The sequence below is a fragment of the Zonotrichia albicollis genome, chromosome 9, assembly GCF_047830755.1.
Source record: "Zonotrichia albicollis isolate bZonAlb1 chromosome 9, bZonAlb1.hap1, whole genome shotgun sequence".
Taxonomy (NCBI): domain Eukaryota; kingdom Metazoa; phylum Chordata; class Aves; order Passeriformes; family Passerellidae; genus Zonotrichia; species Zonotrichia albicollis.
In genome coordinates this window covers 21,310,108-21,333,039 of record NC_133827.1, presented here as the reverse complement: position 1 = coordinate 21,333,039, position 22,932 = coordinate 21,310,108, and the positions used below count along the sequence as shown (strand labels likewise).

Below are 22,932 nucleotides of genomic sequence, written 5' to 3'. Positions count from 1 at the left end.
TCACTGCCATATTTTCTAGAAAAATCCCTTTGCCCAGGATTTCTCTCCTGGGAAGCTGAGAAGCCTCAGAGAAAAAGGAAAATATTATCTCCTTTGCTTCTCCTGTGGTTTGCTACTTTGTAATGTGGTTGGAGATTGTTTATCCAACATGTGAATTGTTTTTACTTAATATCCAGTCACAGTCAGGCTGTGTCAGAACTCTGGAAGCAGTAATGAGTTTTTCATTAGTATCTTGTTCTGTAAGTATCCTTTCTCTATTCTTTAGCATAGTTTTAGTATAGCATTCTTTAATACAATATAATACCATAAAATAATAAATTAGCTTTCTGAGAACATGGAGTCAGATTCAGGATGTCATTCTTGCCATGGGAGACCCCAGAAAATACCACAACTGAGAGACTCTGCCCCCTGTTTCCCTGTTTCCCAGGGAGAGCTGCTGGGGACTTTGATGGTGCCAGGATGACTTTCACTGCACAGAAATGTGGGATCTGCTTCCAGCCCCCCTCCATCATCCTCATCTACAGAGACAACGTCCAGGAGAAGACTCGCCAGCGCATCATGCCCATCAGGAATTTCTCCAGGTACTCAGGTAAGGGAAATTCATTCCTGTGTGCATTCCTTCCTGTCTGCAGGAATGAATTCACTCTTTTCCTGCATGCAGAGGAGCCCATTGGTAGCAGCACACTGAGTGCCCTCCCAGCAGCCTGCAGGGAGGGGCTGTGCTGGGGTTGTTGTAAATCAGAGGCGACTCTGATGTTGGTATGGGAGAGAGAATGATGCATCTGACTCCATCATCAGAAGGCTAATTAATGACTTTATTATATTATACTGTGTACATTGTATCTACACTGAATCTGCCGTGCACTCACTCACAACTGCTTGCCCTGCACAGAGCTGCACTCATCTCTGATTCTCTCATGACTGTCCCATGACAGTCTAGACACACACACTCTTGGCCCTGAGAGGCCAAGGGAACAAAACATCTTCACTTTGAGTAAACAATTTCCATACTGCCTTCTACTCTGGCACAACACATGCACAGCAAGTGACAAGAATTGTGTTAAGTTCAGAGAATGTGAATCTCAGAAATCTTTGAGAAGAATTGTGCCTTGCTTTTCTCTGTGAAGAGAAATGTGGCAACGGGGGTAATGTTGCCTCTCCGAGGAGCCCACATCTCAATGGCTCTCTGAGCCTGCAGGGTTTGGAGACAGCCCTGGGGAGGGTTTGGGAGGAGGTGTCAGTGGGAAGAGGTTTGTTGGAGCTGCAGGAGGCTGTGTTGGCTCTCCCCAGACTGCGTCAGCGCTGCTGAGCAGATGAAGAACAACCCCCGGCACAAGCCCTACCTGGAAGGGGTCTCGCTGCACCAGCTGGAGAAGCTGCACAGGCTGCTGAGAGATCATCTGGAAGGACAGAGCCTGTCTGACAGCTTGGGAAGGTATCACCATGAATACACCATTGACCCAGAGGAGGACATGAACAAACTGGATGACAAGGAACTGGCCCAAAGGAAGAGCATCATGGACGAGCTCTTTGAAAAGAACAGGAAGAGGAGGGATGACCCTGACTTTGTTTACAACGTTGAGGTGGATTTCCCACAGCATGAGCACATGGAGTCCTGTGCCTGGGACACGGAGTCAGATGAAGAAATGTGATTCCAGACAAAGATAGGCAGTTCAGAGACAAATCTCAGTGTCCCAGCAGAGAGAACAATGTCACCATACACTGGCTCAGGAGAACCCAAGGTGCCACAGCAATCCCAGGCTTGAGTCAGCTTTATTTAAGGAGCCAGACTTGATTAAATGGAAACTGCATAGCTGAAATTGTTGGCTGGTTTTAGTCTTTTTCTACATAAAAGAATTTTAAATTATTTAATCTTTCAATTTTTTACATTTCAGTCAGCTTTGGCTGAAAATGAGGTGTTAAATATTCATGTCCTGAGGACACTGTTAAAGCTGTACTGTACAAATAGGGTGATTATTATTGCCTGCTGGGAGGTTAAATATGTATCAGTCATTCTGGATAAATCAACTCTGCATTGAGAATATTACTCTCACATTTCCCTAGCATGCTTAAATCTTCAGTTTTAGCTTAGACAAAAATAAGTCCTTACATGTAAGAGAATGAATATCTTGAAAATGAATTAGTCTTGAAAGTAATTTGAAAAGACAGTGATTTCAAGCTGCTGAAATGGGATGATTGAATCCTTACACTCCTGGGTGATGCTTCCTCGTAAGTGCTCAGTTCTGGGAGAAATTGCTTAAAGTATCAGAAAAACCAGAGTGGTAGAAGGTCAGAGGCTGGGGGTGGTTCTAGAGTGAAACAAACTCATCCCACTGAAGGTTTTAATCCAGCTGTCTGCCTTGGCTGGGCTCTACTAGATCAGTCCTGCTCTCGTGTAATAACTGGAGGAGTAAGATTAGGATTCTTTGGGAAATTTTACAACTCCAAAAGCTTCCTGGGTTTTGGCTTTCTGAACCCAGGCAGCTGGGAGGGCTGAGGGTGAGGTGGGCCTTCATCCCAAATTGAGGAGCCTCAACAAACTGCTGACATAACTGAGAGGGGTGGCTGGAGGAGCAGCTGGAAGAGCTCTCCTCCTACACCCCAAAATGAGTCACTGCTGTGAAAAACACGGAGCAAATGTCAGTTAAACCACAGTGCTTTACTAAAGAGGACAAGGGAGCCTACACTTGGCCAAAGGGGTCTTCAGTCAGGAGAGAAATGAAAGATGAGCCCTCACTTGTCAAAATTAAAAAAAATGTAAAGGCTGACTCAGCTCTCCCAGGACAGGAAAAGGGGGTGCAGGGGTCTGGCACAGGCCTTGCCTCAACAATTGCAACATACCAACACAGAAAGATCTCCCACATGGGAGGGAGAGGGACCCTGGGAACCTCTCCTCCACATCCAGCCTGCCCCCAGCTTCATCCTGACCAGGACATGTTCTGTGTCAAGCCCCAGTGAGGGTTACATGAGGCCAAAGGAGTGCCTGGATTGTGAGGTTTCTGCTCCCCATCCCTCCAGCCCAGCCCAGACCTTCAGCAGGGAGCCAGACTGCTCTTCCCAGTTTGGGAACATGACAAGAAGGCGCTTCACAGCCAGCTTTAGATCATGCATGAAGACATGAAATGGCACAGATCCCAAAACAGTCCCCTCAGCAGCCTACTGGCAGAGCACATCCCATAGCCACAGCCCTCTGCACTTCACTCCCACTGATCCTGACCTGCCTGGCTGCCCACCCACCCAGACCTTGGCATCTCCACTTGCATGGAGAACGTTGTGGGACATTGTGTCCAAAGCCTTGCTGGGGCACAGGGGATCCACCACTCTCCCCTTGCCTACAGACCCATCCATTTCATCCTGAGAGGAAAGCAGGTTGTGCAGGCATCACTTAGCCTCAGCAGTCCCTCCTGACTTCTTCCAGCCACTCTCTTTTTCCAGAGCTGTGCTCCAAACAAAGAACATTCATTCCATGGCTTTCCCAACACGAGGGTGGCTGCCCTGTTACTCTCTGGGATGGCCTTTTGGCTGTGACTGAAGCTGGGTGGGACCCCTGGGTTCTCCAGTCACCAAGGACCTTCCCTGATCACCATGGACTTGCAAGGATGCTGAGAGCAGCTTTGTAAGGACACCTCAGAAAGTGGAATCTCCTCTTGCTGCCTCAACATCCCCTTCACATCACAGCTCCAGCTGAGCCACAGCTTTCCAGGCACCATGAGGGAATGCTGAATATCCCCATACAATTAGGAATCCCTCCTTTTAATCCATGCCCTGGGCAGTGCCAGGTGCCTGGGTTCCTCCCACAGCTGCACCCTGCTCCCCATGCTAGATGGAGCAGCAGCATTGGCTGTGGAGGTGAGGAAGGACACACACCCCTGTCCGGCTGTGGAGGTGAGGAAGGACACACATCCCTGTCCAGCTGTGGAGGTGAGGAAGGACACACATCCCCCTCCAGCTGTGGGGCTGGGGAAGGACACACATCCCTGTCCAGCTGTGGAGGTGAGGAAGGACACACACCCCTGTCCAGCTGTGGAGGTGAGGAAGGACACACATCCCTCTCCAGCTGTGGAGGTGAGGAAGAACACACATCCCTCTCCAGATGTGGAGGTGAGGAAGGACACACATCCCTCTCCAGCTGTGGAGGTGGGAGGAAGGACACACATCCCTCTCCAGCTGTGGAGGTGAGGAAGGACACACATCCCCCTCCAGCTGTGGAGGTGAGGAAGGACACACATCCCTCTCCAGCTGTGGAGGTGAGGAAGGACACACATCCCTCTCCAAGCCCAGCTCCAGGAAGAGGGGATCTCGCAGGGGCACCTGCTCACCCTGCCAGCAGGGAGATGCTGAAATGCACCTGGGGCACAGTGCAGGGATGTATTTATAGGTCACTGCTGTCCCCCAGGGTGCAGCTTACAGGCAAAAGAAGAGTTAAAATAGGCTGAGGGATTCCCCAGTTGGGGCCTGCTTTGGTTTTGGCTATTTCAGTCTAAAATTGGGGCAGAAAGCGGTCATTTCTGAGCCAGATCTGACAGATGGGTTTCCAGAGCCTGTCCTGCTCTCAGCCCCAGTGGAGCTGCTAGCTAGGTTCTAGCAGGGTCTGTCCCATCCATTTTCCAGCCTTGCAGAGCCAGCAGCCGCACCAGGCTCCCCCATGAGCCCAGTCCCTGTGCCTGGGAAGGGTTTGTCCTGCTGCCAGCCTTGTCTGCCCTCCTTCACCATCCCCAACATCCTCCCAGCTTCAGGCCAGTCCTGGACATCTCCCTCCATCACCTCACAGGACAATTCCACCAGGTTTGATCCCCAGCACACCCCACTCACTGACTGAGCCCACACCCAGGCAGGACAAGCCCCCAGAATTGCACTCCAGCACTGCTGCACACTTCCCTGTGCCCCGTTCCCATTAAACATGTTTCACTAGAAAAATCCCAACAGTGCCACAGGAATAAAGCCACTCCCGTTCTCAGAAGGGCTTTTGAGTTTGCACAAAGCACCACCACTTCCCCTTTCCCCTCAGTGACCCCCGAGGAGCAGAGCAGCACTTCCCCAGGTAGTGCTGGCTGCTCTGGCAGAGCAGAGCTGCTGTGAGGAGGGCTGGGTGGAGGAAACCCCCGGGCACTGCCCGCCAGAGCAGGGCTTGCACAACAAGGAGGAAGGATTTTTCTTGTTTCCTTTGTATGTTTAATCCAGCAGTCACTGGAGAAACATAAATCCATGATAAAATATCGCTGAGGGATATAATTTACTCCCCTGCTTTTCAATCAATATTTCCTGTTGTTGCAACTTGGGCTGTTTCTAATGGAGTTTTCTAGCCCAAACTGTGACTTAGTGGAGAAACAACACCCCAAAATGTGTCTTTCAGCCCTGCTGAAAATGCCTGTCTGACAATGCCTGTCTTTTTCAGCACACCCACATGGTGCATAAGCAGGGTTGCCTGCGGTGCTGGCAAGAGCAGTGTTGAAAGCTGTGGCTACAGAGACCCTTCTCCACAGCGGCCAGGTGATGTTTGCTCCAGCCTGGAGCACTTTGTGGAGGCTGGTTGCAGAGCTGAAAGACTTTTTGAGTTGGCTACAGGTGGGAATAAATAAAAAGAACTGCTGGAAAGTGGGGGGAAAAGCAGTGCTGGAGAAAATTGTCACAGAATCTCAGAGTGGTCTGGGTTGGAAATGACCTTAAAAACCCAGCTGGTTACAACACCTTCCTCTATCATATTGTTCCAAGCCGACTCCAGCCTGGCCTTGAACACTTCCACAGATAGGGCATCCACAGGTTTTTCTGGGCAACCTGTCCTTTCAGCCAAGGAATGTTTGATGTTGTGTCCACTCAGCTCTCACTGGCACCAGCTGAAGGTTTCTGCTGCAGACACGTTCCTCGAGGATTCCCAGTGCTCCATCACCAGACACAGCCCTCACCCTTTGGGCACCATCAGGGCAGGAATGGCAGCTCTCCCAGCACCTCCTGTCCTGCATCCATCAGCTTTCCATCATGACCACCTTGGAGGGGTTATCACCTGCACTCCTGACCACCTCCTATTACTGACTCTTCCCAAGCCCTTCCTCCTCCTCAGCCATCAGTAAGGGCTGGACACCCCACACCGATTTTTCACCATTTTCAGCAGCTTCTCCTTGAGCATGAGGAAGACAACCACGAAGGCCACCAGGAGCGTCAGGCAGGTGGGCAGAGCCAGCACCAGGTAGAGCAGCTCCATGTTGGCCGTGTGCCACTGGCAGCTCTGCAGGACGGGCTGGGGCAGCGCGCCGGGGCTGAGCGCACGGGGGCCGTGCCTGCAGGTCACCTCCTGCCCGTCGGGGACGCGCAGCCCCTGCGCCTGCTGCAGGGCGTCCCACCAGCCCAGCGTGCAGCAGTTGTAGGGGTTGTGGCTGAGGTAGAGCTCCCGCAGGCTCCTGCCCAGCGGTGCCTGCTGTGGCAGGTCCCGCGGCAGCGCTGGCAGGCAGTTGTCCCGCAGGTCCAGGCTGCGCAGCCTCAGCGCGCCCAGCCAGGCGGGGAACGTGGCCAAGCAGTTCCCAGAAAGGTCCAAGCGCACCAGGCTGCTCAGGGCAGAGAGGTCTGTGGTGGAGGAGAGGCTGGTGTTCCTCAGAGACAGCACCTGCAGGGTCAGGACAAGGTCCTGCAGCCAGGCCAGGTCCCCGGAGAGCAGCTGGCGGTTGTCAGAGAGGTCCAGGTGCATCAGCGATGTCCCCTGGAAGGGGCGGCCACCCATGCCCTGCAGACCACAGCCAGCCAAGGAGAGGTGGCTCAAGGTCTCCACACCCCTGATGTCCACGCAGGAGAGACTCTGGGCCTCACCTGGCCGGGGACAGAGGGCAACCCGGTTGTAGCTGAGGTCCAGGGTAGTGATCTTCTTGGTGTGGGTGAAAATCCCAGGAGGAAGAGCCTGCAGCCTGTTGGTGCTGAGGTTGAAGAGCTGCAGGCTGGGCAGGATGTCCCCAGCGCCCACCTTCACCCCCAGCTCCACCAGCTGGTTCTGGCTGAGGTCCAGCTCTGTCAGCCTGGCCAAGGGGTCCTCCTCTGGCAGGTGAAATGCCTCCAGGCAGTTCTGGTTGAGCTTCAGGTGGGTCAGGGAGGGCATCTGGGCCAGGAAATCATCTGGCAGGCCCCAGACCTCGTTCTGGCTCATGTCCAGGAGGCGCAGGGAGGAGAGGTTGCTGTGGCAGAGCTCGTCCCAGAGCCTGACCGTGGTGATGTTGGTGGAGTTGCCATCGATGATCAGGAACTGCATGGTGACATTGGCCAGGGAGGTGCCGTTGGGGAGCCGCTGGTAGAAGCTCATCCTGTTGTCCTGCAGCAGCAAGGAGTGCAGCTTGCTCTGCCTGGGCAGCACAGGGAAGAACAGCAGGCGGTTGTGGGACAGGTCCAGCACCTCCAGCTCAAAGAGGTCATCAATTTCCATGCTCAGAAACCACTCAATGATGTTGTTGCTGAGATTGAGCACCCTGAGCTTGGTCAGGTCAAACCCCACCAGACACGGGAGGTAGTTGTAAGCTAAGTTGAGCCTCTGCAGCCTTTGCAGCCCTTCAAAGGCATTGTCAATCTCAAAGATGTAGTTCTTCTCCAGGTTCAGCTCCAGCAGCTCTGTCAGGTTTGTGAAGGTGGATGAGTCCAACCTCATGATTATGTTCCTGGCCACAGACAGGGACTCCAAGGAAGACAGGTTTGAGACTAAAACTGACACCATGTCCTCCCTGAGCTGGTTTCCAGCCAGATCCAGCATCCTCAAGGCCGGCAGAGCAGAAAGAGCAGCGGCTGTCAGCGAGTAGTTGGTGAAGAGCAGGTTGTCTGTCAAGGAGAGCACCTCCAGGCCCTGGCTGCTGAGGAAGGCACCGGGCTCAATGAGCTCCAGGCGGTTCCTGGTCACGCTGAGATGCCAGAGGTGGGGATACAGGAGCAGGGAGGCATTGCCCAGGACCTGGATAGTGTTGTCATCAAGGAACAGCTCCTCGGTGTCGCCTCGAAGGTTTCCTGGGATGGAACTCAGCCATCTGCCAGTGCAGTCCATGATGCTCTGCACCTGAAGGAAGAGGAGGATATCTAACACCACTGTGGGAGGCAGGAGATGAAGAGGGACAAGTCTGGGGAGCACAGGAAGGGGGGAGGAGGTGGCTCTTTGGTCATAGCCTTGGCACACCAGTCCCCTCCAAGCCAGTAGCTGGGATGGAGAAGGTCTGGAGATGCTGAGCTGCCTATGCCTTTGCAAGCACCAAGCACTCAGAGGGGTGGGGGTTCACAAGAGAGGACTTACAAGCTCACAGCCCCCAGGAGATGGTGCCCAGGCTGCGTCCATCCTGCCTCCCCATCCCAGGAGGAGAAGCAGCAGGGAGAGACCAGGGAGCAGGGCCTCCATCTCAGTGGCGGCACTCCTGTGGAGAGGGAGGCACAGGGGAGGAGGTCAGGAGCTGCAAACCGCTCACCCCAAAAGCCCCAGGTGATGCTGCCCATGGAATGAGGGGCACAGAGCCTTGGCACTGAGCCCACCCAGCCCAGCAGAAGCCCTGGTGGGGCTCCCCCAGTTTGGGGAAGGGCAGGCACGGGGGTGGCAGTGCACAGGGGGAAGGCACTGTCACTGCTGCACAGCTGCTCGTGGAGGCCACTGAGCTGCATCCTTCCAGCAGGGCATCCCCCCAGCAGGGCTCCTGTGCCCCTCTTGGCACCAAACACTCCCCAGGGGACACCAGCCCACCCCCCAAGTCCCCCCAGTGCCCATCCCAGTGCTGGGGACCCTTCCAGGGAAGCAGAGGCTCTCCAGCAGGAGCTGCCCCATCACTGACCTGGTGGGAGCGGAGCTGACGGCATTTGCATCTGGGGAAAAGCTGAAACTCAGGCAAATGAGCAGTGAGGGCTCAGCCAGTGTTTGACACACGGCACTTTCACAGCTGCCACTGCATGAAGGAGAAACAGGGTTATTTTGGGCAGCCCAGGGAGCCAGAGCCTCGCAGCACAGAGGGAGCAGGGCATGCCCTGGGCTGTCTCCTTCCTTGGGACAGCCAAAGTGTTGAGCTGGTGAATTACCAAAGCAGGATTTACTACTCTAGAGAGGCAGCCCCCTTTCCCCAGGCTGCAAGTGACACACAACACCTTTCACCCTCTCAAGTCCTTGGGGTCCAGCAGCAACTCCTACCCAGGCATGGTGGCAGGAGAGGGATCCTGCTGTCCTGGACCTCGGTCCTCGCTGCACCCAAAGAACACAGTTTTGGTTTTCTGCAGAAACTCCCACATTCCTTTGCCCACCTCAACCTTCCTCGGCTTCTCCCAACACCAGAAGCTCCTCCATCCTGCCAGTGCTCCCTGGAGCTGGTGGGATGGCACCTGGCCAGCCAGGAGAGGAGGCAGCAGCCCCAGCAGGAAACCCTTGCCCGCAGCCCTTCACCAGAGCCCACATCCAAGAGCCCTGGGAGCTGCTGGCTGCTCCCCACGCTTCACACCAACCCCAGCAAGAGCCCACGCAGCCACAGCCCTTCGAGCACGGCTGTTGGTGACACACAGGTCCCCAGACTGGCACAGGAACCCCTGTGCTGGGTGTTTCCCCCAGCACAGCTATGGGGGCAGTTACTCACCGCGTGGGCTTTGGCACGCTCCATCCTGCAGCCCCTCAGAGGGTCCTGGGACAGGGCTGGTGGTCGGTGTGCCACTCTCAGGGTCCGTGTGCCACCCTGGGGTCCGTGTGCCACCCCTGGGGCCGTGTGCCACCCGCCCTGTGGCTGAGCACCAATTTAGGCTTTGCGGAAGGAGCGACGGAAGCTGCAGTCACATGGAGGCAGCGAGCGAGCGGGCCCTGCTGCTCTGCTCACTGAGCACAGCACTCCCTGCACGGGTCATGCACTCACTCACACCCTGCAGGGAGGAACCACGGCGCCCAGCAGGCAGCCAGGGTGTCACACAGCTCCTGGGGACAAGCCAAGCCTTGCATGGTGGCTGCTCTGTGCAGTCCGGCAGCAGAACCCACGCTCAGCCCACGGAGATGGTGACCAGAGTGGTTCTGCTCTGCACAGCCATGCAGGATGGGGAAATGCCCCCCCTGCATGGCACCCATTCCCCTTGTGTCCCTCCAGACCCCTCTTGCCTCCAGCACCCAGCTCAGGGGTGTGACAGGAGCCAAGGGATGTGTGTCCTATAGGAGAAGAAGGTGCTGGTATTTCCTGTGGCATCCCAAGCCAAGCTGGACTTGTCCCAGGTGTTGAGTGTCCAGTAACTTTGGGAAGCTGTCACAAACATCTTTTATGGAAAATCCTTTCCTTGGGATTTTTACCTCCTGAGAAGCTGTGAGGCCTCAGGAACAACATGTAAACAATGATTATCTGCTGCTGTGGAATGCAACAGGTGCATCTGGGATTGGTCTCATGTGGTTGTTTCTAGTTAATGGCCAATCACAGTCAGCTGGCTCAGGCTCTCTGTCCGAGCCACAAGCCTTTGTTATCATTCTTTCTTTTTCTATTCTTAGCCAGCCTTGTGATGAAATCCTTTCTTCTATTCTTTTAGTATAGTTTTAATATAACATATACCATAAAATAATAAATCAAGCCTTCTGAAACATGGAGTCAGATCCTCGTCTCTTCCCTCATCCTCAGACCCCTGTGAACACCGTCACAGGATGCCGGTGCCTGTCCCTCACAGTGTCTAAGTGAGATTCAGGAGGTTCTTATCCCCCTGCCCCCAGACCTTTGGGTGTCCTGGGGCTGCTGGAGATTTCAGCAAACCCAAGTCAGAACCACCCGGATGCAGGGACCTCCTGAGTGCTAATCCCTGTGTGAAACTCAGCAGAAATGGCTTTTCAGGAAACAAAGATCCCCATTTCCAAGGCAATATGCACAGGGAGGTCCCCTTCCTCCTCAGCTCCTTCCAGCCCTGCTCTCCATCTCCCCACCCCATGTCTCCCCCTTCCCAGGCTCCTCACACACCCCCAAGTCCCCAGCTAACCCAGCCTCTGAGGAGGAAAACTTTGCCCAGATCTACCCAGCTGGGAAAGGGTTCAGAACCATGGAGAAAGGATCCAGCCCTGCAGCAGGACGTGTCTGGGATCAGCAGGTCCATGCTCTACATGCCACGTGTTCCATGGTGCCCATGGGATATTTGCAGAGTCAGGAGATGAGCTGCCAGACCACGTGGCCCCCAAACTCCTGAAACCAGCAAAAAATGACCAGGGAGATCATTTTCTTTGCCTTCCCCTTAAATTTCATTTCTTCTCTGGGAGGGGACTGACCTCTCCCTTGTCACTCACAAAAAAGCCCTGTGGTTTCATTTCCTCCATTTTCAAGGAAGTTTGATGTATAAAAATCAAGAAAGAGAAGAGAGAAGCGAACAGGAGTTGGCAGAAGCTCACAGAAGGGCAAAATTCCCATGGCATTGCTCCAGGGTGCACAAAAAGAGCTGATGACCACAAACTCCTCACCCCAAACCCTGCCAGGACCCCTCACCTGGTGCTAGGAGACACTGGAGCTGGCAGAGCTGTAGCACTTGGGCATCCTCTGCCCTCTGCATTGGGAGGCTCTGGGAGACCTTCTGATGGATTTTGATGGATTTGGGAGGCTTCTGATGGATTCTGATGGATTTGGGAGGCTTCTGGTGGATTCCTTTCTGCGGTGCCACCTCAAGGTGATGCCCTGGGAGTCAAACCAGCTTCCTCCTGCAGCCCAGCAGGAACTGGGAGGCAAAACAACCTCCTCCACGCCCTGCTTTGCCCCCAGCCCATCCCCGAGGCCAGGGCAGTGTAGCCCCCATGCCCAGCAGCTCCAGGGGCTGGCAGAGCCCCTGCAGGGCCCACCCAGGTTTTCCCCAGCCCGCTGTTCCTGGAGAGCAGCCCCACTTCAGGGCTGACCCCAGGGCTCTGTGCTGCTGCTGCTCTTCACACTTTCCCCACATCCTGCAGCCGGATGGCTCTGAAAAGGTCCTGAAGCTGCTGCTGGGCCCCCTCCTTTTCCTCCCCTCACACCCCCACCCACCCTCTCAGCAAGAATTTGATGTGTGAGAGGGGTGTGAGAAATGCCAAGCACTTGTTTTTAACATTTTAAAAGTAATAAAATGGTTATAAAAATAGTAATATAATTAGAGTAATAACAATTTGAACAATTGGGATTGGGACAATACGAGACAATAAAAACAAAGAGTTATAGACAGTCTGGGCAAAATAAGCCCAAAAAAGGACCCACGTTAACAGAGGATTAACCCTTAAAAGCAACAGCTGTTGCATATTCATACACCTCATACATGATGCAGAAATTCCATTCAAACACAGGATTCTGTCTGGTCAGTGTCAACTTCTTCCTCTGAATCCTGACAGTGTCTTCATGGCAGAACAAAGTGGGAAGAAGTTCATTTCTTCTGATAAGAGGGCAATAAATTTCCTTTCTCTGAAAGATTCAGGTGTCCTGAGGCTGCTATCTCAGTGGGAGTACCTTGTTCCTCTCTTTTAAAGAAAGCATTTTACCTAGCACAGTTTCTATTTTAACATTTTGTTATAACCTAAAACTATATTTAACACACTACTTAAGAGAATTAATACAGCATAACTTTCTAACACAACACATATAATATTCATTTGAATATTTGCAAACAGCCAATCGTAAAATACACATTCTTCACAGGGGGTAATTTATTTATTAATACCAGCACAGGGAAGGGACAGGGATTCAGCTGCTCCTCTGATCAGCCCCTCAGGGAGCTCCAGTGCAGCTCAAAGGCTCGGGTTGGTTAAACTGAAGGAGACTGAGCTGCCTGGAGCCGTGTCCAGATGTGCAGCTGCAATTCCTGCAGCTGTAGGAGAGGACTGGGAATCCCCTTATGGTTTTACACCCAGTGAGCTTCTTCTGTTCCTCCTCCTCCTCCAAACAATCCTTTTCCCTTAGCAGCCTTCAAGTTGTCAAACACAGCCCAAGAGCAAAGCTGTGATAAGAGGGCAGGCTCTCAGTTTCTCCTGGAATGCACCCAGCACAGCACCCTTAGGAAAAGGGAAACTGCAACAGGAAACAGCAGCCCCACCACTGAACATGCGTTTTCCTGCAGGAAATGTGATTTATTCCCAAGTGGAAGCACCAAAGGGTCGCTCATGGTTCAAACAGCAGCAGGACCTGTTGAGTGGGGGAAAAAGGGAAACAGGAATATTTCTCCATGGGCTTCCTTGACTCCCAGTGGGATGGAGAGCTGGCCAGAATTTTAAAAATGGTTCTGCTAGGGATGATGGTGCAGAGCATCCTTAATTTAATTTATTTTATTTAATCACTTGCTCAGGATAAAACAAGGGAAGCCTGAGGTCTCCTTATCTCTGGAGCTGCCAGCAGCAGTAGTTGCCTTCCATTTAAGAGGAAACATGAACACAAGAAAGAAAACAGAATTTGCTCCATGGGCAAAAGGGAAAAGCTGAAATGGACAGCCTGAAGGGCTGGGACACCTTCCTACAGCCCAGGGTGCTCCAAGCCCCATCCAACCTGGCCTTGGACATTCCAGGGATCCAGGGGCAGCCACAGCTGCTCTGGGCCAGGGCCTCAGCACCCTCACAGCCAGGAATTTCTTCAGCATATTTCCAGCTGTCAGAAATCTCCTAGCTCCTGCCAGGTTTTCTGATGGAAAGCAGGGCTCAAAGAAGACTTTGAAGGCAGGATTAGCTCTGGGTTGTTGTGAGCAGAGCCCTGGGCTTGCTCAGCCACCCTTGCAGCATCAACAGCAGAGGAGTTGGGGCTGTGGGAGATCAGGGAGGAGAGGGAGGCAAAAATGCCCCCAGACTGACAACATGCAACAAGCCTACAGGGATCCAGGTGAGCTGCAGCAAAATCAACTGGGAAAATTATGTCTTTGGGCTTGGAGGACATTTGAGCAAGGATCTAAACACTGATCAGGAGCTCCACAGCAAGAACTTCATAGAGGATCCCTCCTTTGACGCCTCAGTGCCCCAAAGGTGCCCATTTCCCCTTTGACGCCTCAGTGCCCCAAAGGTGCCCATTTCCTCTGTGGGAATCAGAAGAAAGGAAGGAACAGGGTTGAGTGGGAGGCAAACCCACGTTCCTGAGAGCACAGGGTGGGAAGGGAAGGGGAATTTTTGACTGAACACTGGTATGGATGCTTGTGAGAGCTGCCTGCAAAGGGAGTGGACCTCCATCTGCTGAGGCCTCAGAGGGTGTGGAAGTCACCAGAACTCACCCAGCCTTCACAGTTAGCACCAACACCTTCATGCTGCTTTCCTTATTACTTGTTTATCAACAGTTTGGTTTCTCAGATAGGGGTGATGCTTTTCATTTCCTCAACAGCTGCTCTCCTTGCCAGGAGCATTTGTTGCACATGTAAAGCCACAGCGAGGACATTCAGATATTCACACACAAGAACGGGCTTTAAAATCCACTGTTGACAGCTCTGGCCTGGCATTACAGTGCTTAACACATCCCTGTTCAGTGAGCAAGGTGCTCTGTCCTCTGCCTCACCCTGATTCCAACAAGCAGCCATGGAGGGGCTTGACAACTGGCCTGCAAGCAAAGCTGAGTTAATAGAAGAAATCACAATTGATGATTTTTGAGTGTATCCATAGCAAAGAAGACAAGGCCATCAGCATGGAACCAGATTAGAAAAAATACATGAAAATTTCTGTAAGCTAGACTACATGCCTAAGCAGATGTGTATAGGTGCCTTAATAAATTTCTGCCAAATTTTGCCAATTACATTGATGTTAATTGCTTCACGCCAATGAATATAATAAGTTATTGTGATGTAGTTAATGACTTCAGATCATGCTTTGTTAAGAATATATAAGCTAAAGAACACATAAAATAAAAAACTTTTTTCTTCTTGGACCCTGATCACGTGTGTGTGTCACATCCAACATAACAGTGACATTAGCCAGCACAGGAGGGATCTGTCCTGAGGTGGCTCAGTGTCTTGGTTTGGAAAGAAAGGAATCTGCTAAGGAAGGCAGGAGCCTCCCCTGAAATGGAGAATGTAAACCCTCCCCACCCCTCCAAATTGCTATAAATTTTAAATTAAGGGGCTCTCAGGCAAAAATATGGGAGCAGGAAATAACAGTTCTTTAATAGGGAAGAAAATAAAAAGATAAAATAAACAATGCAGTAAACCAAAACAAGACTGCCAGAGTCAGAACCCACCCTGACACCCTGTGGGTCAGGGTGTTGGTGGCAGTCCCATTGGAATTGTGGCTCAGCCCTCCTGCAGTGTCAGGGGTGGTTCTGCTGGAGCAGGGATCCTGTAGAGAAGGATGGATTCTTCCTCTGAAGATCCAGTGGAAGGAGAGGCAGCTGCTGTTCCTCTGGGGAATCCCTTGGAGATGCTGTGCTGGTGTTCCAGGATCTCCAGATTATATCTGGGTAGCAATGCTTGGCTCCTCCCTCTGGGCTCACATCTCCCAATGGGATGCTGCAGTTCTTATCAGCCGTGCAGGGACATTCAATAGCTGTTATCAGCAATGTCTCCTCCCGAGGGAGGAGTGATTGTGGAAGAGATAAGGAAAACTGCCCACTCGACAAAAGACAGCTGCCCTACTGATGGTAATAGAATACAATCTGGAACACTGGGTCAATGGCTGAGCCACAGTCCCTTCCCAGACCCCATGCAGGGGTGGGCTCTGCCCAGTTCCCTTCCCACAGGCGGGTCCAGCCCAGGCAGCTCCATCCGTGGTCAGGGCTCTTCCTGCTGGGGCTGTAAATGAGGAGGAAGCGGCTGGAGAGGGAAAGCTGCAGCAGGGATCTCATTTCCCCTGCCCTCCCTGCAGCCCTGCTCACAGCCCTCACACTCCTGCTGTTCCCAGGCTGGGGTCTGGGGGCTCCTCTGGATCCACACCACGAGGATGAGGTGAATTTCTCCTGGGAGAGCAGGAGAACATCTGCATCTCTTGGTCTCCAGAGGGCTGTGGTATTTCCTGGGGTCCCTCATCATTGGAAGGAAGGAATGATGAATTTGACTCCATGTTCTTAGAAGGCTTATATTATATTATATTATATTATATGGATACAGATAGAAGGCTAAAAGATAATAATGAAAACTCATTACTCTTTCCAGAGCCCTAACACAGCTTGGCCATGATTAGTCATTAAATAAAAACAATTCACATGTTGGATAAACAATCTCCAACCACATTCCAAAGCAGCAGAACACAGGAGAAGCAAATGAGATATTATTGTTTTCCTTTTTCTCTGAGGCTCCTCAGCTTCCCAGGAGAGAAACCCTGGGCAAAGGGATTTTTCCAGAAAATATGACAGTGACAGAGCACAGCCTGCAGCAGGACGTGTTGGATGCTGAAGCAGCAGAACCTCATATTTCCGAGCAACTGGAAGCCAAGTGCATCCCCTCCCTTGTGATCCATGACAGTCCAGATTCTCTGGAGAACATCTGCAGGAGAAGCCAGTGCCCAAAGTCAGGAAATACCTCTGATCCTTTGCCAAGAGTGGCTGTGGCTGCCCCTGGATCCCTGGAAGTGTCCCAGGCCAGACTGGACAGGGCTTGGAGCAGCCTGGGACAGTGGAAGGTGTCTCTGCCCATGGCAGGGGTGGGGCTGGATGGGCTTTAGTGTCTCTTCCAACCCAAACCATCCTGTGATTCCTCCTAGATCTCCTCAGGGGCTGGAAAGCCCCACAATCAGGTTGCTTTCATCTAGTTTGGACCTTGACTGCAGTTAGAGCTGCCCGAGCTTTTCCCACAGGATTGCCAAATGTGTGGATAAATTCACCTTTGCTGTACTGTACAATAAAATAAACCACTGAAAGCAGCAAACCCCCCTGGCCCAGCTACCCCAGCACATTTACCAGTCTTTTATCACAGAATCATGGAATGGTTTGGGTGGGAAGGGACATTAAAGGGCATCTTGTTCCACCCTTGCCATGGGCAGGGACACCTTCCACTATCCCAGGTTGCTCCAAGTCCTGTCCCACCTGGCCTGAAACATTTCCAGGGATCCAGGGGCAGCCACAGCTGCTCTGGGCAACCAGAGAGGGAAGAATTTCTTCCCAGTATCAAATCTAAACCTCCTCTCTGTTGGTTTTTATCCTAAAACTCTCAAGGCTGGAGGCTTGAGAAGGAGAAGGTTTGGACAAGTCATTGCTGTGACATCATTCAGGAATGCAAATTTTGACCAAAAAAAAAAAAAAATACCCCCATCTGCAGCCCCACAAACTCCCTCCCTGCTGCCTTTCTGCTGAAGAGAAGTGAGTAATTCAGTCACAAACCCAAAGGGAAGTGAAACTCTCTCAGCTCCTTGCAGAGCTCAGCATGTCCCACCCATCTTCCTCTCTGGCCACAAGGGCCAACATCCCTGTGCCACAGCCTGCTCTGGCAGGCAGATCTGGAAGCAAATCACCCTACAAAATCCTCTTTTCCCAGGTTTTCAGCCATGGGGCACAGCATCCCTGCATTTCTAGCAGGCTCCCTGAGGGACCAGGACAAAGCCTGTCTGTGGGGTTTGGGTTTGGAGCTCGCTCTTGCACTTAGGACATATCCTTTGGTCTTGGGTAAGAAAACAGGAAAACTGCCAGGATATTTCTGTGGGGCTTTAAAACAAACTCTGACACAGGACAGCAGTGTAACACAGGTGACATCACTGCTGTATCTGAAATGCCATCCCTGGGAGAGGCTGAAAGCAGCTCCAGCTCTCATCTGGGACCTGAATCAGCACAGGAGCACAGGAGGGGGAGGTTCAGGCAGACACAGGATCGATATCAGAGCTCCCTCCTGCTCTTCACCTTCCTGCAGGGAAGAGCAGCTCAGCAGAATCACATCCCAGAGCTGCACAGCACTCTGGGGTGAGATGGCCACAAAAACCACCTGCTTTCCATCCTGCACCCTCTCCTGAGCCCCACTGATGTTCCAGCTCTGATCCACGCTGCTCATGTTGGTTATTTACCCAGGAATAGATCAAACCTTGTGCTGAAGCTGAGATAAAATGTTTTGGCTGCTTCCAAAGCAAGATCTCTGCTTTGGAATCCAAACCCCTCCACAAGAGCCTGTGGAAGGGGTCAGGTGCCCAATGCAGATGGGACCTGGTGTGAGCAAAGTGGCCTCTGTCACCTGAGCACAGAAAAACGAACAGAAAGCCATCAAAGAAACCCAAAAGATGATTTGGGAACTGGTAAAAGCTGTACAGCCTGGTCCAGTGGAAGATATCCCTGCCCATGACAGGGCTGGAAATGAATGAGTCCTTTCTTTCCAGACCAAACCAATCTGGATTCCATGAAAAATGTTAACCCCTGCAGTATTTGAATGCAATAAAAAAGCACTTTGGCCAACATCCATTTCCTTACTAGAAGGTTTGTCCAGCACTTTACAAAGCCATATATTGGAGCTGGTAGAGTTTACTCTCTTAGGTTGCTTTTTAAAAGTGATGGGATATGGCTGAGTTCTCCTAAGCAAAGGAAGCTCCACATTAAAAAAGGCAAAATAAATCAAACAGACATGAAACCACTGCAGGCAGCTCACACCACACCTGCCAGTGCAGGCATGGAGGGAAAATCCCTTCAATTCCTGACTTGGTAAAAATGCACGAGAATGACCAACACTTGTAGCATACAATGAGTTTAATTTCAAAATTCTCTTTCAATTACTCTGATTTATTTTTTCAACTGCAATTGATTTTTTAAAAATAATTTTTTGCTGATATCACTATTTCTTCATCATAAACACCTGAGGGGAAAAAAAGCAAGTATTGGAAAAAATGGACCTTGAACAGCAACTCTGACATTTTGCTTGAGCCTCTCAAATCCCTTTCAGTCCTTTAAGGTGATCTTGGAGCTTTAGCTCGGTTTGGTGTCACTAAAAATAATTTTCTGAAATGCAAATATTTGCTCAGTCTATTTCAGAACGCAGGGCTCAAATGAAGGAGTGAATTTAAAAAAATTCTATGTCCATCATCCACTTCTGTTGAGGTTTTTTAGTTTGGTTTGGTGTTTGAAAAGAACAGGAAGTAATTGTTAAGGGGGGAGGTTCCACATTAATAACATTTATTGTACTCAGCACTTGTTTGAGCATAAGTCCCCCCACAACTTTGCCCTCTCGTGGGGAAATGGGAGAGTTCCTTTGGTAGTCACAGCTGTAGGAAAAAACTGCTTAAGGGATGAATTAGCAAGTCCAGCAGGAAAAGCTTTCTGTGTTCATTCACTGCTTCATTCATTTTTTCTTTCAATCCCACTTCAGCACAAGGTGGTTTAATGTCACTTACAGAGTCAAGCATGGCCACTGCCAGCCCCCTAAAAACTTGCTTTTTAGATGTACAAAGGATCTCAGTGCAATTTCAATAATGCTGTTTGCTGTCTGCAGATTTCACTGCAAGTAAGTGAAAAGAAATTCACTTACACATCTAAGAGCTATTTATAACATGTAAAAACTGAAATATTCACATTGAAATACATAGCTTAAGGAATGATTGAGGACAGCTCACCTCTTTAATACTTTGAAAAATCCAGTTTTGCATGATCAGACTATGATCAGGCCCAGGGTTATTTTAACTCATCGCTGCTGTCATCAACCCAGCCAAAATGGAAGAGGAAAAAAAAAATAGAGGCAGCCATCTGGAAACACACCCAGTGTGCTCAGGGAGTTTAGAAATGTAGATCAGAGATAGGCAGGGAGAAAAGTTGGATTTCTCACTGTCACATGGGGAGGCAGGCAGGGAAGAGCACAGCCACAGCACCGGGGCCATCTGCTCCTGCCTGGCTTTGTCACCTGAAACGTGGCCAGGAGGGACAGGACCAAGGGAAGGTGCACACAGGGCTCCCAAAAACGTGCACCCACTGCAGCCTTCCAGCTGGGATAAAAGCATTCTCCAGGAGGGAGTTTCCCACCCACCTTGATGGATCAGTTTGTCAGCAGCACCTGAGGTGTCACACAGCCAACTCAGGGCCAGCACAAAGTGCCACCAAGGCCAGGAACAGCCTCTGTCCCCAAAGCAGTGACCACATGGAGCTCCTCACCTCCCCAGAGATATGGCAGGGACAGAGGATTGACTGTTCAGCTCCCAACAGATTTCACAGCACACTCAAACCACAAGGAATTTTGGATTTTATTATAATGACAGATAAAATGATCACTTATCCCGAAATCCTGTAAGAGTCTAAAACCAAGACCTGCTAATCTGACTGATTTCTGTTATAGGGGCTGTGAACACTTGATGTTCCCCCTGACCAAAGCCCTTAAACCCCTTATCAGGGCAGGAAAAATACCCCAAACAGCTGCTCAGCTGACTCTGAGGTACCTCAGGCTAAAAAAACCAACTCTGCCTTCTTGGCAAACCAGCACAAACTTCTCTGCTCCTGCAGGAGGTGTGTCACAGACATCTTTTATGAAAAATCCTTTCCTTAGGATTTCTCCTCCTGAGAAGCTGAGAGGTCTCAGGAATAAAATGCAAACATCTATTATCTGCTGCTGTGGAATGCAACAGGTGCATCTGTGATTGGTCTCATGTGGTTGTTTCTAATTAATGGCCAATCACAGTCAGCTGGCTCAGACTCTGTCCAAGCCACAAGCCTTTGTTATCATTGTTTCTTTTTCGAGTCTCAGCCAGCCTTCTGATGAAATCCTTTCTTCTATTCTTTTAGTATAGTTTTAATATAATATATATCATAAAATAATAAATCAAACCTTCTGAAACATGGAGTCAGATCCTCATCTCTTCCCTCATCCTCAGACCCGTGAACACAGTCACAGAGGTGCCAGCCAGGATTTACTGCTTAAAAGCAAACTCTTGGTGCAGAGAGCTTGGAAAGTTCCTCAGAGCTCAAACCCGCAATAGTTCTTCCTAAAAGCACTGTGAAATATTGGATTTCCACAGGGAAAGCAAAGGACAGAGCAGGAGGCTGAGGGGGAAGGAGACCCCTGGGTGCAGCAGTGGTGACCACACCACCCCATCTCCAGCCCAGAGGCCCCCAGCAGGCAGGAATGCCTTTTCCACAGTCAGGAGAGAGCATTCCTGTTTCAGAGAAGGCAATTTCCCATCAGAGCTGTCAGATCCCTGAGTTTCCAAGCCCTCCTTAAGCACTCAGACCCTCTCCCAGCAGGCACACAGCAGATCACACAGCCCCAACACCTCTGTCCTCTTGGGGCACCAAACTGCAGCTCCCTTCTTCCCCCCATCCGTGGGGTTCTGCAGGTGCCATTCCAACAATTCACACCAACAGATCCTTCTGAATGATAGCAGAGTTTATTTTAATATTTTGTACAGCCAGCATTGGTCTCCAGGAATAAGTTATAATCTTACACAAGTGAGTCAGCCCAAACCCACCCTTAAGGAATGTTCAACTTTCAGCACTTCTGATTTAGAGGGAAATTATTTAGAGGGTAAGTTGCAGTCTGAAGAATGGGAATCAATCTGAATTTGTGATTAAAACTTCTCAGAATTCTCAGGGTTTCCTTGCCTCTAACTGGATCATGGACAACAGCAGAGGTTGCATCTTTCAGGACTGCACTGAGGATACATTCATCCTGGGGACTATTTATTTTCCTAAACTGGGCAGGGTTTTGTTTCCTTTATCCCCAACTCTATGCCCCATGGTTCTGCTCTGCAGACACTTCACAGTCCAGTACAATCAATGCCTGTAACAGATTTGTCCAGATACTTGGATGCCTGTGCCACATCCTTTATTTGGCTGTTCTCAGCACCTCAAACACCTCCACTGCTCACAGCACATTCTGTCTGGTGCAGCAAGAGGAACAGACCTTGATTTGCCTTTCAGCAATGAACACACAGAACAAATAAATACTTTTAAATCCTTTAAATTGTAACAACTTACACAGTTCCAGGGCAGAACCTGGTGATCTACCTGGCCAAAAGCACTCCAAGGCAAAGCCTCACTCACTTCCTTGAGGAACGGGAAAGGGGATGAGCAACAGCCCAAGAGGAATTCCTCTTTCTTCCATGCTCAGAGAATTGCCAGTGTCTGGTACCAAGCAACTCACATTCTCTAGCACAAAACAAAACAAAAACCAAAAAAACAAGCAAAAAGAAGTTGTATAAACATTTCCTTTCCCTCTCTGAAAAGCAGCTCTGAAACAGCCCAGGCAGCTCTGGGAGATGCCAATCAGCACAAAACCAGAGTCAGGAGCCACCATGGGTGTCACAGCCTTCCTGCCCTGCTAAAGGCCCTCCTAGGGCTCCCTAGAGACCTTCCAGCCTCACAGCAAAGTGGTTTCACCAGCAATTCCCTCCTCACCACACCTGGCAGTTCCCCAGCCTGCACAGGCCAGCACACAGACACGCCTGGGGGGTCTGGACATGGCTTTGAGAAAATCAGTGAAGAGCACAAACACTGAATGTGACCCAGAATCCCCATCAAAGGGCTGGTGAGAGTTTTACTAGTCCTGGGCAGGTGCATGTTGGGGTGCTGGGGGATTCCATTCAGTTAAGAAAGGTTCAGGCAAGCCTTAAAGCTTTATAAAGCCACTGAAGCTGAAAGTAAGGTCTGGTTGCAGAAGCCCAATACTCCTTCCACAGCAAGTAGAGACATCTCACAACAGTGATCAGCAAGTGAGAGAATGCTTTGAAAAGGTGCCATTTTTGACATGGAGAGGAAGGCAGGCTCAGTGCTGTGCTCAGCCTTCCTTCCTGAGGGAAACTCGTGGGGAAAACATTTTTGTTTCCTACAGAGAACAAACCTGTCACTGAAGCCATGGAAACTTTCACAGGAAACAACCCAAAGCAGCACCTCACTCCACAAGAGTATCCCAAAACACATCACAACAGAACTGCACTGACATGAAGGCTCCACACCTGTCCCAGCTGTGTGTTCCGGTGCCAGGGAGGGGGGTGATTTTGTTTTTTCCCCTTTAAGAAATTCTGTCCCAGTTAGAATAAAGCAAACCCTTTCTTTTGACTGTTCTTTTCAACGTTTTCTTTATATACAATCCTTAAAATACACTTAAAAATAGCTGCACACGTGTTGTATGGTAATACCAGAGAAGGGCAGTTGCACAGACCGTGCCTCTGAGGACACCAAAAACTGTAAATACCCC

The 22,932-nt window shown here is 50.7% G+C and overlaps 1 protein-coding gene, 1 long non-coding RNA gene and 1 other non-coding gene across 5 annotated transcripts; 2 read left to right on the top strand and 1 right to left on the bottom strand.

Moving 5' to 3' along the window:
* Positions 1-448: 448 nt before the first annotated feature.
* LOC102071952 (uncharacterized) lies at positions 449-21,928 on the top strand. 2 transcript variants are annotated; one of them, XR_012581586.1, is made up of 3 exons: positions 449-589; positions 13,231-13,894; positions 13,932-21,928. It is a non-coding gene; the product is annotated as an uncharacterized LOC102071952 (transcript). The 2 variants fall into 2 exon arrangements; XR_012581585.1 differs by having other exon boundaries at positions 13,231-21,928.
* On the top strand, positions 1,650-10,541 carry LOC141730131 (uncharacterized). The gene is made up of 2 exons (XR_012581588.1): positions 1,650-3,849; positions 3,922-10,541. It is a non-coding gene; the product is annotated as an uncharacterized LOC141730131 (long non-coding RNA).
* Positions 5,777-10,083, bottom strand: NRROS (negative regulator of reactive oxygen species). 2 transcript variants are annotated; one of them, XM_074546915.1, is made up of 4 exons: positions 9,564-10,083; positions 8,778-8,888; positions 8,252-8,369; positions 5,777-8,020 (listed from the first exon to the last, which is right to left on the bottom strand). In XM_074546915.1, the coding sequence occupies exons 3-4, from the start codon at positions 8,351-8,353 to the stop codon at positions 6,062-6,064; spliced, it is 2,061 nt and encodes a 686-aa protein (XP_074403016.1). In that variant the 5' UTR covers positions 8,354-8,369; positions 8,778-8,888; positions 9,564-10,083; the 3' UTR covers positions 5,777-6,061. The 2 variants fall into 2 exon arrangements, with proteins under 2 accessions (XP_074403016.1, XP_026650833.2); XM_026795032.2 differs by lacking the exon at positions 9,564-10,083 and having other exon boundaries at positions 8,778-8,896.
* Positions 21,929-22,932: the final 1,004 nt, after the last annotated feature.